Source organism: Salvelinus namaycush, chromosome 7 (assembly GCF_016432855.1).
Source record: "Salvelinus namaycush isolate Seneca chromosome 7, SaNama_1.0, whole genome shotgun sequence".
NCBI classification, from domain to species: Eukaryota; Metazoa; Chordata; class Actinopteri; order Salmoniformes; family Salmonidae; genus Salvelinus; species Salvelinus namaycush.
Window position 1 is genome coordinate 50,952,356 of NC_052313.1, and position 13,439 is coordinate 50,965,794.

Below are 13,439 nucleotides of genomic sequence, written 5' to 3' on the forward strand. Positions count from 1 at the left end.
TCTTACCATGTCATTTAGGCTATAATAATCATTGTGGAAGTAGACCACGAAGCCTGTCATGCTATTGCACAGAGTTTTTATATTTATTTATGAGTAGACTGGCTGGCTAGGTACTAGAGTTTGGCTTTATGGACCCAATAACACTGCAATATGTACAGTTGAGTGTTTGTGCTGTAGTGTTCAGGCGTCCCACCTTAAGTTTCTTGACCACAGAAGTCCAACCCTTGCTGCCATAGCTCTTTGTTCAAACTCATTTTTGGTTCTATGGCCTTATGAGTTTTGAGAATTTTCTGTGCAGTCTAATTTTGATTGTACTGCTTAAACACGTTCCATCCTTGAAGAATGCCACAAGTGAATTATACAGTCACTGATTTCCTTTTTAAAATATGTAACAGTAGGCGATTTGGCTTTCCTTTACAGTCATTAACTTGTTCCAGCCCTTACATTTATTTTAAGTGATTGTCTTTAGCTTTCCTGCTGTAGTTATCAATTGTAATATGAACTATAATTTATATTTTTATGATGCACAGAATTTTGATGCAGATTTTTATTGACGGCAAAATCTGAGAACCGGAACTCTTAACGCTAGAATCCTTTATTTTAAAATGGTGTCACCATTTGATTCTTGGAGAATATATCTCGGGCCTATAAATGCCTCGAGTTTAGTTCAACTGTCATACCCCACCAGAATCCAAAATATACGCCTTTTCTACGCCAATGTTTGTGCATTGTATCGCCTCAACGGTGACATATCTGGCCTTTTCCTCAGCTTTTTATCAAAATGAGCACTGTTGCAGAGTATCTTTAATGTGGATATTCACATGTTGCTGCTGAGAAGGTAATTACATTAATCTCCAATTGCAGCTGACGCTTCATACAGCATGTGCTGCCTTTCCAGCTGCTTGTCAGCCATCAAGTATTCATGACGTGTAACTTCAAAATACATAAATCATCCCTGTATGCTACGTTTTGTATCATGCAAAATGCATCATACATGGATGAGTTCTGTATTTTGAAAGTTGCATATTTTAACTGGATGGCTGAGAAGCAAAAACATCTCCATGAACAAACAAAACAAATACCTAAGGTCCCGCCGACTGTCTTCTTAAATGGAAGAAAACGAAACTGAGGGACCTACCTGAATTTACCCAACAGAATTAACCCAACAGTTGAATAATTAACGTAGCCGGTCAGGAGAATGAGGTTAAGGATAGGGTTAGCTAAAATGGTAGTTTTCAACAACTGTGGTCCCCGACACGGCCACTCGTTTGAGCTAAACCATTCTAGGCACAGCTTCAGAAACCATCAGTATTATAACACCGGTACTCAGTTCTGGTGAGCTCCTGCCAAAGTCATGCTCCGCACCACAATGGAGAAAGACATGACACGGCAGTGTAAACACTTTCCCCTGTCATGTTCTGAATGTCCAAAGTGAAGAGAAATTCTGCTTGTTTCTCTTCAGCATCCCATAATGTGGCACGACATCAGGCTTTTCCCTCTGCTGGTTGTCATAAATCATGAATGGGTTAGGCATCTTTTACAAAACTATTCACATGTGAACAAATAACGTTTTAGTAGAGAGTTTGCATTAGTTTAATGTGGTGCATGTCAATGCTACCTCAAACATCCTCTACATTTCTCAAGTAAAGCAAGGACCATACAGCCTCACCTTCCCAAAGACATTTCCAATATTGCACAATGTTTACAATTAGCTTCATTCATGGACAAATAACAATAGTTTTAAAGCATGTAAACAGATGTAAGTTCCCCAAAAAGTAGATGTCCGAGCTCAACTAAAGTATAGAGGGTAGGAGGGGAAACGTAATGCACAAAACACAAGTGAACAACAATGCTTTCTTCCCCCTCAATAAGGCATGAAATGCTTGAGACTGAGGAGCAGGATAATAAGGAAACACTTCCCGTTATGTCGGAATATAACTGATGTTTTTATCTGCATGAGATCTGGTTTGTCAGATTGTCGAACATTTACATCAGGTGTTACTGCGACAGCCGATGTGATACGTTCCACAACTGTTGCAGTAGAAGTACATTATTCAACTGATTGTCGTTCCCCAATGACTCGTTTAAATTGCTCAAGGGAGGACATAGTATTTCAGACGTTAAAAGCTGGTGATATTTTTCCTCAAGTACCAGTATAATTTTCATCACGTGGCACAAACAATGAGATGAATAGGATAATCCTGATTATAAACTGGGTGGTTCGAGCCCTGGAAGCTGATTGGCTGACAGCCGTTGTATACCACGGTTATGACAAAACATGTATTTTTACTACTCTAATTACGTTGGTAACCCGTTAATAATAGCAAGGCACCTCGGGGTTTGTGATATATGGCCAACAAATAGCTCTTAGCCGTGGTATGTTGGCCATATACCACACCTCCTCGGGCCTTATTGCTTAGTTAATATTGTGCCATGTGTATTTCCACCCATCTGATGTACTTGACATATACCTACGGAGACACACACATATACAACATAAAAATAAACATCACCTTACACATTAACATCAGACTTTGGCTTGGGGGACAGGAGGGAGCAGAGTGCATTTTCATTTCAAAATATATTGACAATAAAAAAAGATTATACATGAAACACACTCCTTTTTAGTCTTTCTTCCTCTGTGGATGGATAAACTTGCTGGAGCAGACATGGACCCCAAGTAGCACAGAGAGATAGTGCCACGTGTTACAGAGAACAGAGAGAGATTAATGATTGGGAAGAAATGCTTTAGGGGTAATCATGGCACAGGGCGACATAAGAGCTATGAGAGGATAGGTCCTCTTAAGAGCTATTGGAGGAGGATAGGTCCTCTTAAGAGCTATTGGAGGAGGATAGGTCCTCTTTGCTGTCCGTTTGTGCAGAATATTCCCCCTTCACAAGTTAGTTGAGGAGTCCAGCCTCGGTCACAGTCAGTGAGGAGTGTTCCCAGGGTCAGTAACACGTTCCCTCTGTGTCTCTTGGTGAATCACTGGATATACTGTACAGATGGGCACAACACTGAATGAATCTGGGATTACAATATGTGTGGATATGTTTCATTGAAGCTTTTGCTCCAGCAAGTCCTCGCTTGGTTTGAATTTTCTGGGTGTGTGTTAATAGAATGCCTGATAGATCAAAGTTCAAAGATCATAGGGAGGTCAGAGATGCAAATAGCCATGACAACCAATAAGTACATCACTGCTGGGCCAATAGGGCGCTCCGATTAGCCTTCATCTTCTCCAGGCGCTTGGCCAGGTGGCTGTTACTGGCCTCCAGCTCATCAATCCTGTCCAGGGCAGACCTCAGCTAGAGAGAATGGAGAGAAAAAGTTTAGAGTTTGAGAGGGGAGAAGCAACCTAAAGGCAACAACGTATACCTGGCGTAGACTTCATGCAAAAAAATGTGGGGTTGACATACTAGATATGACCCAATGACTTGTGGGTTCTGTGATTCTTTGGTTGTTTTTGTAAACCTGACATTATAGTAGCCTACCTCTCTCTGTAGCTTGCGTTTCTCCACTTTGAGCTCGTCCTCTACTTTCTCTGCGCTCTCAGAGGCCGACTTGTAACGAGTCACCTGACCCTCCAACCGGATGATCTGGCCAAGAGAGAAATTAGGGGGTGAATAAATAGATTGATGGATGAAATGTGATATGCCTCATACTAGACTGAACACATGACTTACGCGACATATTCCATGGAGCTCCTAGTGGAGCAAATGGTCAATAGTCTCCAACCCAGACTGTACAAGATACTGCTTATTATCTCACGTTTACCATGAGGAACGTGATTGGTCAGGTGTTTCATGGATATAGTCATACAGGTCTTCCTCTGTCTAGGAACTAAAACGGTACTTACATTCTGTTCCAGGGCTGTGACTTCCTGTTCTGATTTCACCAGTTTAAACTTGAGGTCACTGATTTGCCGGTTGGCATCCCCTGTAGAAGAAGAAATAAAGATAGAAGGATGTTGTATAGGTTTCATAATGTATACTACACTCACACACTTGACAAAGTACACTAGGGAGACAGCCAGGTAAAAGGCTAGATCTGTCTTAGTAAACGTGAGATGTGACTCACTCTGTAAGTCGAGGATGTGGGGGTCCATGCCGTTCTCAAGTCCGTCCTCCTCAGGACTCAAACCCTCTGTCCCGTTCCTCTGTTTCCCCTCCAGCTGAGACTTCAGCCTCTTCACCTGATCAGCTAAACTCTCCCTCTCATCAACTATTTTCCTCAGTCTGACTTCTGCAATACAACCAGACAGCTGACTTTGAATCAGCAGCATGAAATTCTAACAGTTGGTTAGTAAAAGGGTAGTTTGAGTAGTCGAGGTCAGTAATAGAGTAGTTTTGTACGTCAACATTTACCACACGGTTCAATTAACAGCCTTGTTTTTTAGTTTCTAATCTGTATTATTTTTTTAATAGATACAACACATTGTACTTAATTCCCCAGATTTTTTTATATATATATATACACAGTACCAGTCAAAAGTTTGGACACACCTACTCATTCAAGGGTTTTTCTTTATTTAGACTTTTTTCTACATTGTAGAATAATAGTGAAGACATCACAACTATGAAATAACACATATGGAATCATGTAGTAACCAAAAAAGTGTTAAACAAATCAAACTATATTTTAGATTCTTCAAAGTAGCCACCCTTTGCCTTGATGAGAGCTTTGCACACTCTTGGCATTCTCTCAACCAGCTTCATGAGGAATGCTTTTCCAACAGCCTTGAAGGAGTTCCCACATATGCTGGGCACTTGTTGCTGCTTTTCCTTCACTGCGGTCCAACTCATCCCAAACCATTTCAATTGGGTTGAGGTCGGGTGATTGTGGAGGCTAGGTCATCGGATGCGCACTCCATCACTCTCCTTGGTAAAATAGCCCTTACACAGCCTGGAGGTGTGATGGGTCATTGTCCTGTTGAAAAACAAATGATAGTCCCACTAAGTGCAAACCAGATGGGATTGCATATCACTGCAGAATGCTGTGGTAGCCATGCTGGTTAAGTGTGCCTTTAATTATAAATAATTCACTGACAGTGTCACCGACAAAGCACCATCACACCCCCTCTTCCATGCTTCATGGTGGGAACCACATATACGGAGATCATCCATTCACCTACTCTGCTTCTCACAAAGACACTGCGGTTGGAACCAAAAAAAAAAAAAAAAAAATGTTTTCGCAAATTTGGACTCATCAGACCAAAGGACAGATTTCCACCAGTCTAATGTCCATTGCTAGTGTTTCTTGGCCCAAGCAAGTCTCTTCTTATTATTGGTGTCCTGTAGTAGTGGTTTCTTTGCAGCAATTCAACCATGAAGGCCTGATTCACACAGTCTCCTCTGAACAGTTGATGTTGAGATGTGTCTGTTACTTGAAATCTGTGAAGCATCTATTTGGGCTGCAATTTCTGAGGCTGGTAACTCTAATGAACTTATTCTCGGGGTGGCAGGTAGCCTAGTGGTTAGAGTGTTGGACTTGTAACTGAAAGGTTGCAAGATCAAATCCCTGAGCTGACAAGGTAAAAATCTGTCATTCTGCCCCTGAACAGGGCAGTTAACCCACTGTTCCTAGGCTGTCATTGAAATTAAGAATTTGTTCATAACTGACTTGCCTAGTTAAATAAAGGTAACATTTTAAATAATACGTTTTTTATCTGCAGCAGAGGTAACTCTGGGTCTTCCTTTCCTGTGGCGGTCCTCATGAGAGCCAGTTTCATCATAGTGCTTGATGGTTTTTGTGACTGCACTTGAAGAAATGTAAAACGTTCTTGAAATTTTCCGGATTGACTGATCTTCATGTCTTAAAGTAATGATGGACTGTCGTTTCTCTTTGCTTATTTGAGCTGTTCTTGCCATAATATGGACTTGGTCTTTAACTATTTGGCTATCTTCTGTACACCACCCCAACCTTGTCACAACACAACTGATTGGCTCAAACGCATTAAAAAGGAAAGAAATTCCACAAATGAACTTTTAACATGGCACACCTGTTCATTTAAATGCATTACAGGTGACTACCTCATGACGCTGGTTGAGAGAATGCCAAGAGTGTGCAAAGCTGTCATCAATTCAAAGAGTGGCTACTTTGAAGAATCTCAAATATAAACAATATTTTAATTTGTTTAACACTTTTTTACTACATGATTCCATATGTGTTATTTCATAGTTGTGATGTCTTCACTATTATTCTACAATGTAGACAATAGTAAAAAAGAAAAGAAAAACCCTGGAATGAGTAGGTGTGTCCAAACTTTTGACTGGGACTATATAAAATAGACAGTATATACTTAATTCATTGCAATTATAAAACATTTCACCCAACTGATCACAATCTGCAGTTCATTGAAAACCTGAGAATATGGACACAGTTGCTTACCACTGAAATACTGTACAGTATGTTGGAGGGACTGTGAGTATGGATGAAAAGAGTTTAAAACAGCTGACACATACAAATGAGTGGAGATAACATGTCATGGGATTGATATATTCTCCCACGTATTACCTATTTAATCATGTAATTGTTATCTAGTATGTTGCATGTAAAAACCTGACACATGAACAATACAGAATTGTTGTTGTGTAATATAATCCTGTCCCCTGTGCATAAATGGAAGCTTGGTGAGGTTCATGGAACCCAGAAATCAGTGCAATAGTGCAAAATAAAACAAAACCAATCGTTCTTCAACATGGTTCATTTATTCAAGGCACTAAATAAGTCATTAAATAAAACATGTAATTCCTTTGAGTAAAACAAAGAAACCCACAGAGACTGGCTGCAACCCCAGTCAGTAGTCTATTACACATCAAATAACACTTTGAGAGTAGTGATCATCAACTAGTTTACTTTGCAAGGATCTTTGCCTTTGCCCTTTCTATTGCCCTTTACTCCCTTTCTTACGCCTCTCTCCTGTTTCTGGGCTTCTTCCACTGGGGGGCGCTCTCTCTCCTCCTCCACCGCCTCAGGTAATGGCTGTATCTCTTGGCCAAGTGCCGAGGGTCCGGGTGACGAGCTGATGTGCTCTTCTTCTACAGGTAGATATGTTTCCTCCTTTTTCACAAGTAGAACGGCTTCTTCACAACTGTCTATATATCCAGTGGCCCCATCGTTTAACTCATTGTCTCCCCCTGCTGGTGAACTTGTTGAAGCCTCCTTCCGTTCTGTCTGTTGCTCCTCCTGAATGGCTTCCTGCTGGAGATTCTCCTCATAGATGTTCTCCTCAATGATGCACCATTCTTCTCTCTCTACACAACTGGGTGATTCTGACCTGATCCTGTCTGGGCTGGGCTCTACCTCCTCTGTCCTGTCCGAGATAACCTCTCCACTAGAGTCGCTGATCCTCTGAGTTATAGCTACATCCAGTGAGTTTTCCGTCAGTACCTGATCACTCTCGGATAGTTTACATATACATTTACAGGTACATCCTTGTTTCTCCCTTGATTCTGCTACATCCATCTTCTGATCACCTTGAACTCCTGGTAAGGTCATTTCTAAGCTGGTCTCTAGCCTCTCTGGTAAATCAGGGATCACCTGTTTGTCTAGTTTAGTCTTCCCCTCTGTTATGATAGGTGTTACCGTTTTGTCAGAGATAGTGGATGGGGGCTCCTTTGCCTGAAGCTCTTTGTTATTTGGTTCATCTTCCTTCATGCCACATAGAGATTCCTGCCAAATCTGATCTGGCTTGCTCTCCACTGAACTCGACTCCAGCTCTTCAGCCCTCTCAGATAATTTCTGTCCGTCAGAGTCTGTGATCTTTGGCACAGTTTCCACAGAGCTTTCTGTACTGAAATGATCATTCTTATGTTGCTGAAGTTCTAGAGAATTCTGTCCATCTTTCTCAAATTCACTTAACGTGTTTATTATGAGCTGATCTGTCTTGATTCCAACCTCGTCAGGACATTCAGAGATAAACAGTTCAATAGAGACTGTAGATGAGACAGCAGATGTTCCAGTAGATGTTACTTGGCCAGTCTCTGCCTGATGCCCTGGTTTATTCTTCATCTTCATCCCTATTGTTTCTGTTTTGTTTAATGATCCCTGAGAGATGTGATTTGGGCTGGTCTTTGCCTCCCCTAGACATACAGAAATCCTCAGAATCATCTTCATCATCTCAGATTCCGTGATCCTTGAGTTTTCTGGAATGACTTGATCTTTAGTCCCAGGATCATACTCCTGGGTGTTCTCTCCTTGCAGGTCACTTTGAGATTCACTTTGGATTTGACTAAGAGTGGCCTCTGTCTCAACACAGAGAGTTGGGCCAGAGATGTCCTGTTCTTCAAAGTTAGTAGACATAGCTGTGAGAAGCTCTGTGTTTTCCCGTCCATTCTCGAGGTTTGTGTTTTCCTCACATTGTCCGTCAGTGCCACCGCTTACTGGTACAGCTTCCTTGTTACTTTCTCCACTGTTTTCCTCATTCTCTGCCTGTTCCAGAGATTCTGGTTCAAATCCTCTTTGATTCACCCCATCTCCATTGTCACCGCTACCATCTGTATTTTCCTTTTGAACCAAAATGTCTCCCTCAAGTTCAGCAGGTTCCACCAGGGTTTCTGTGTCGCAGTATTGGGGTTTCTCTACTTCATATTCAACCTGAGTCTCTTTGTCACCAAAATGCACCAAAATGGCTTCTTCAGGTGCAGCAACATCCACCTGGGTCTCTTGGTTACAGTACTTGGACTGCTCTGCTTCAATGTCTGTTTGTTGCTGCAGGCTGTCATTCAACTTGTCTTGGTTCAACTTGTCAGAAGAGTCTATCTCCAGTAGTGCCCTCTCCTGGTCATGTGAGTAGTTGTCAGCCTCATGTAGAAGTCTGCTTCCCCCTGGTGTCCTCACCTCGCCATGGTCCAACTGCATCTCTGGTGCTTCGCCTGGAAGATCACAGGGAATAGATTGGAGGGCCAAACACAGGTCATTCTTCAGCGTCTGAGATTGCAAGCACGGAAATTCAATGATTGCTGGAGGGGAATTAATTTGGAGCCATTTGTAGAGAATACAATCAAGGCCTTGATCCCGGCTGAATTAGAATGCAGAATCAGCAACTGACTCAACAGGATTAATTAACATTATGATGATAATCCCACGGAGGACAATACTGCAAAACAATGACATCAGAAAAAAGAAAAAGAAAGCCAACCATCCTCGTTTTGTATCCCATCATGCAACACAAACATAACCCTGACATTTCAAACAGTGATTCATCCAAATGACAGAAGACAAATCAAATACAAAACATGACTGCACAATATCATTCAACATGATTTGAGTAGGATGGTGGTAAATAAGCAGAGATCAGATATGAGCAATTGCACCGGTGGGTTATTTTCTTACCAAGCATGCTCTCCCCACCATGAGATGGCTGAGCCAATCGGGAGGTAGAGTCTGCACTGAGAGGCCCGTCAATCATCTGTCCTGCATCCCCATTGGTGGTTACTTCAGGTGACAGCACTATCCCATTTTTCTGATTTGGGAGAGAACGAGCAAAATAAATCTGAATAATCTTTCAGAAAGTCTTTTGCCCATTAGAACTTCCTATTGTTCTAGTGTTTGCTGACATGTGCATGGAGGCCCTCTTTGAAGTCATGATGAGGAAACCTTCACTCAGCAGTACTTCAAGGTGCTGTACCTTCAGAGTGTCTTTGAGGTGGACCACCTGATCCCTGAGCTTATCCCGCTCATCCCGCGCGCCGGCGTCTGAGAATTCCCTCTGCCTCTCTAAGGCCTGAGCCATACCCAAGCAGCAGCAGCAGGGGGAGGAGGAGGAGGAGGAGGAGGAGGAAAAGTGGGTAAAGAAGGGAGAGAAGCATTGAGGGGAAAAAAGAGATACAGTGGAAATGTCTTGGTTAGTTTGGAGCGTTAAACTTGAGTAGCTGACAGAGGAATGGAAGCGTTTTCTGTAGAACTTCCTGGAGCAATAATGCGGCTAACAGTTTGAGGTTCACCCTCTATTCCGCGAGCGTACCCCAATCTTTTTCTCCTTCCATCCGAGGGTCTCCTGCAGGTCGGAGATCTCCCTAACACAGCTGTCCCGTTTGAGACGGAGCTGGCCCACCTCCTGGCCACGGGACGAAAGCAAGATGGAGGAGAAGAAGGGACAGAGGAGAAGGGAGGGACAATCAGCATGCAGAGAGTATGCAGCAGGAAAAGAGACTACAGCAAGTTTAGCAAGAGGCCTAAGTTAGATCTATGTTAGTGTTATGTTCTGAGAGGAAGTACTGTTTTTGTTACCGTATTGTTGTTAGCAGGAAGTCTTTGTGATGACCTGAGTACTCACGGTTAGCAGTTCTTCACTCTGTTTCAGCGTCTCTCTCATCTCGTTAAACTGGCGCTGCAGAACACTGTGGGCGTGTCTCTCCCTCTCAAACTCCTTGGCCTTGTCGTTGTACTCTCGTTTAGACTCGTACAGCTGCTCCTCCAGCTCAATGAGCGAGTCCTTCAGCGTGTCCACCTGGTACATGAGGTTGGACTTCTCGTTGTGTAGCTGGGCGTTGGACACCATGGCCTTACGGTACTTCTCCTCAGACTCCACCAGGGAGTCCTGTTGAGAGACAAAATGGAGGACAGTGGAGGGGTGAGAGGTCAGGGGAGAAACAAAGCAAAACAGTTAAGCAGTTAGTATCTCAACAACAACTACGCAGACGTTGTTCGTCTTCAACCGTGGAATACTTACTGTAATAATCGTGTTTCTGGAGTCAACAAAATAATTCTAAAAACATGGACTGTAGACCATGGAACATCTCTTTCTCAGATATACTGTATGGTCCTACTCATAGAAGTATCTCTATGGTCCTACCTTTATCTCTCGAATGGAGGCCTCTGTCTCTACTGAGATAGAGGTGTCACAGCTGCCTCTGCGAGAGGAGGGCCCGCCCAGCGATGCTAGAGTGGCTGCTGAGAGGGTAGAGGCAGTCCTGGAACCCTGGGAGGAAACAAGACAGGGCCGTCTTGAAGGCTGTTTCACAACAGCCATATTCCCTACTTCATCTTTAATACATTAAAAGCTAGAGTTTCAGATCAGGTGTGTGACCCGTACCTTTTCCGGGAAGTCCCTGTCTGATCTCTCCTCCACCTGTAGAGGGAAAAACAACTTGGTTACTCTCAGGAGAGGAGATACACATATTTACAATGTCACTAATTTAGTTGATTGACACACCATAAATCGAGGCCATGCCCATACTGTATCCGTCTCTGTATATCCACACACTGCATCACAACAAACATCTTTAGAGTCATTAACCCTCTCTGGAACCCCATCTGATTCTGAACCACGGAACCACTGGACACTACAGAGTTAGTCATATCATATCCACTGGACACTACAGAGTTAGTCATATCATATCCACTGGACACTACAGAGTTAGTCATATCATATCCACTGGACACTACAGAGTTAGTCATATCATATCCACTGGACACTACAGAGTTAATCACATCATGTTCACTGGAGACTACATAATTAAATTAGTCATATCCACTAGACCCTACAGAGTTAGTCCTATCCACTGGACACTACAGAGTTAGTCATATCATATCCACTGGACACTACAGAGTTAATCACATCATGTTCACTGGAGACTACATAATTAAATTAGTCATATCCACTAGACACTACAGAGTTAGTCCTATCCACTGGACACTACAGAGTTTATCATATCCACTGAGACTACAGAGTTAATCTTATCATATCCACTGGAGACTACAGAGTTAATCACATCATATCCACTGGAGACTACAGAGTTAGTCATATCATATCCACTGGAGACTACAGAGTTAGTCATATCATATCCACTGGACACTACAGAGTTAGTCATATCATATTCACTGGACACTACAGTTAATCATATCCACTGGAGACTACAGAGTTAGTCATATCATATCCACTGGAGACTACAGAGTTAGTCCTATCCACTGGACACGACAGAGTTTATCGTATCCACTGGACACTACAGAGTTAATCATATCATATCCACTGGAGACTACAGAGTTAGTCATATCATATCCACTGGACACTACAGAGTTAATCATATCATATCCACTGGAGACTACAGAGTTAGTCATATCATATCCACTGGACACTACAGAGTTAATCATATCATATCCACTGAGACTACAGAGTTAATCATATCATATCCACTGAGACTACAGAGTTAATCATATCATATCCACTGGAGACTACAGAGTTAATCATATCATATCCACTGGACACTACAGAGTTAATCATATCATATCCACTGGAGACTACAGAGTTAGTCATATCATATCCACTGGACACTACAGAGTTAATCATATCATATCCACTGGACACTACAGAGTTAATCATATCATATCCACTGGAGACTACAGAGTTAGTCATATCATATCCACTGGACACTACAGAGTTAATCTTATCATATCCACTGGAGACTACAGAGTTAATCATATCATATCCACTGGAGACTACAGAGTTAATCTTATCATATCCACTGAGACTACAGAGTTAATCACATCATATCCACTGGACACTACAGAGTTAATCACATCATATCCACTGGACACTACAGAGTTAGTCATATCATATCCACTGGAGACTACAGAGTTAATCTTATCATATCCACTGAGACTACAGAGTTAATCATATCATATCCACTGGACACTACAGAGTTAATCATATCATATCCACTGAGACTACAGAGTTAGTCATATCATATCCACTGGAGACTACAGAGTTAATCATATCATATCCACTGAGACTACAGAGTTAGTCATATCATATCCACTGGAGACTACAGAGTTAATCTTATCATATCCACTGGACACTACAGAGTTAATCATATCATATCCACTGGACACTACAGAGTTAATCTTATCATATCCACTGGACACTACAGAGTTAATCTTATCATATCCACTGGACACTACAGAGTTAATAATATCATATCCACTGGACACTACAGAGTTAATCATATCATATCCACTGGACACTACAGAGTTAATCTTATCATATCCACTGGACACTACAGAGTTAGTCATATCATATCCACTGGACACTACAGAGTTAGTCATATCATATCCACTGGACACTTCAGTTAATCATATCACTGGACACTACAGAGTTAATCATATCATATCCACTGAGACTACAGAGTTAATCTTATCATATCCACTGGACACTACAGAGTCAGTCATATCATATTCACTGGACACTACAGTTAATCATATCACTGGACACTACAGAGTTAGTCATATCATATCCACTGGACACTACAGAGTCAGTCATATCATATTCACTGGACACTACAGTTAATCATATCACTGGACACTACAGAGTTAGTCATATCATATCCACTGGACACTACAGAGTTAGTCATATCATATCCACTCCAGTCCAGGCTGCATGTTAGTTGTCAGTGTCACCCACACACCAATGCGTCCACACAGAGGCCCACCTCACATTGGC

At 42.1% G+C, this 13,439-nt stretch overlaps 1 protein-coding gene across 1 annotated transcript in view; it reads right to left on the minus strand.

Moving 5' to 3' along the window:
* Window positions 1–1,583: 1,583 nt before the first annotated feature.
* LOC120051386 (leucine-rich repeat flightless-interacting protein 2-like) overlaps window positions 1,584–13,439 on the minus strand; it is a 50,750-nt gene continuing 38,894 nt past the window's right edge. The window contains exons 4-11 of the mRNA XM_038998226.1: window positions 11,037–11,072; window positions 10,797–10,922; window positions 10,278–10,541; window positions 9,335–9,464; window positions 4,079–4,243; window positions 3,858–3,937; window positions 3,493–3,597; window positions 1,584–3,306 (exon numbers count right to left, since the gene is read on the minus strand). Of these exons, the coding sequence (XP_038854154.1) occupies window positions 3,196–3,306; window positions 3,493–3,597; window positions 3,858–3,937; window positions 4,079–4,243; window positions 9,335–9,464; window positions 10,278–10,541; window positions 10,797–10,922; window positions 11,037–11,072 (1,017 nt within the window). The 3' untranslated portion in view covers window positions 1,584–3,195. The remainder of the gene's footprint in view (window positions 3,307–3,492; window positions 3,598–3,857; window positions 3,938–4,078; window positions 4,244–9,334; window positions 9,465–10,277; window positions 10,542–10,796; window positions 10,923–11,036; window positions 11,073–13,439) is intronic.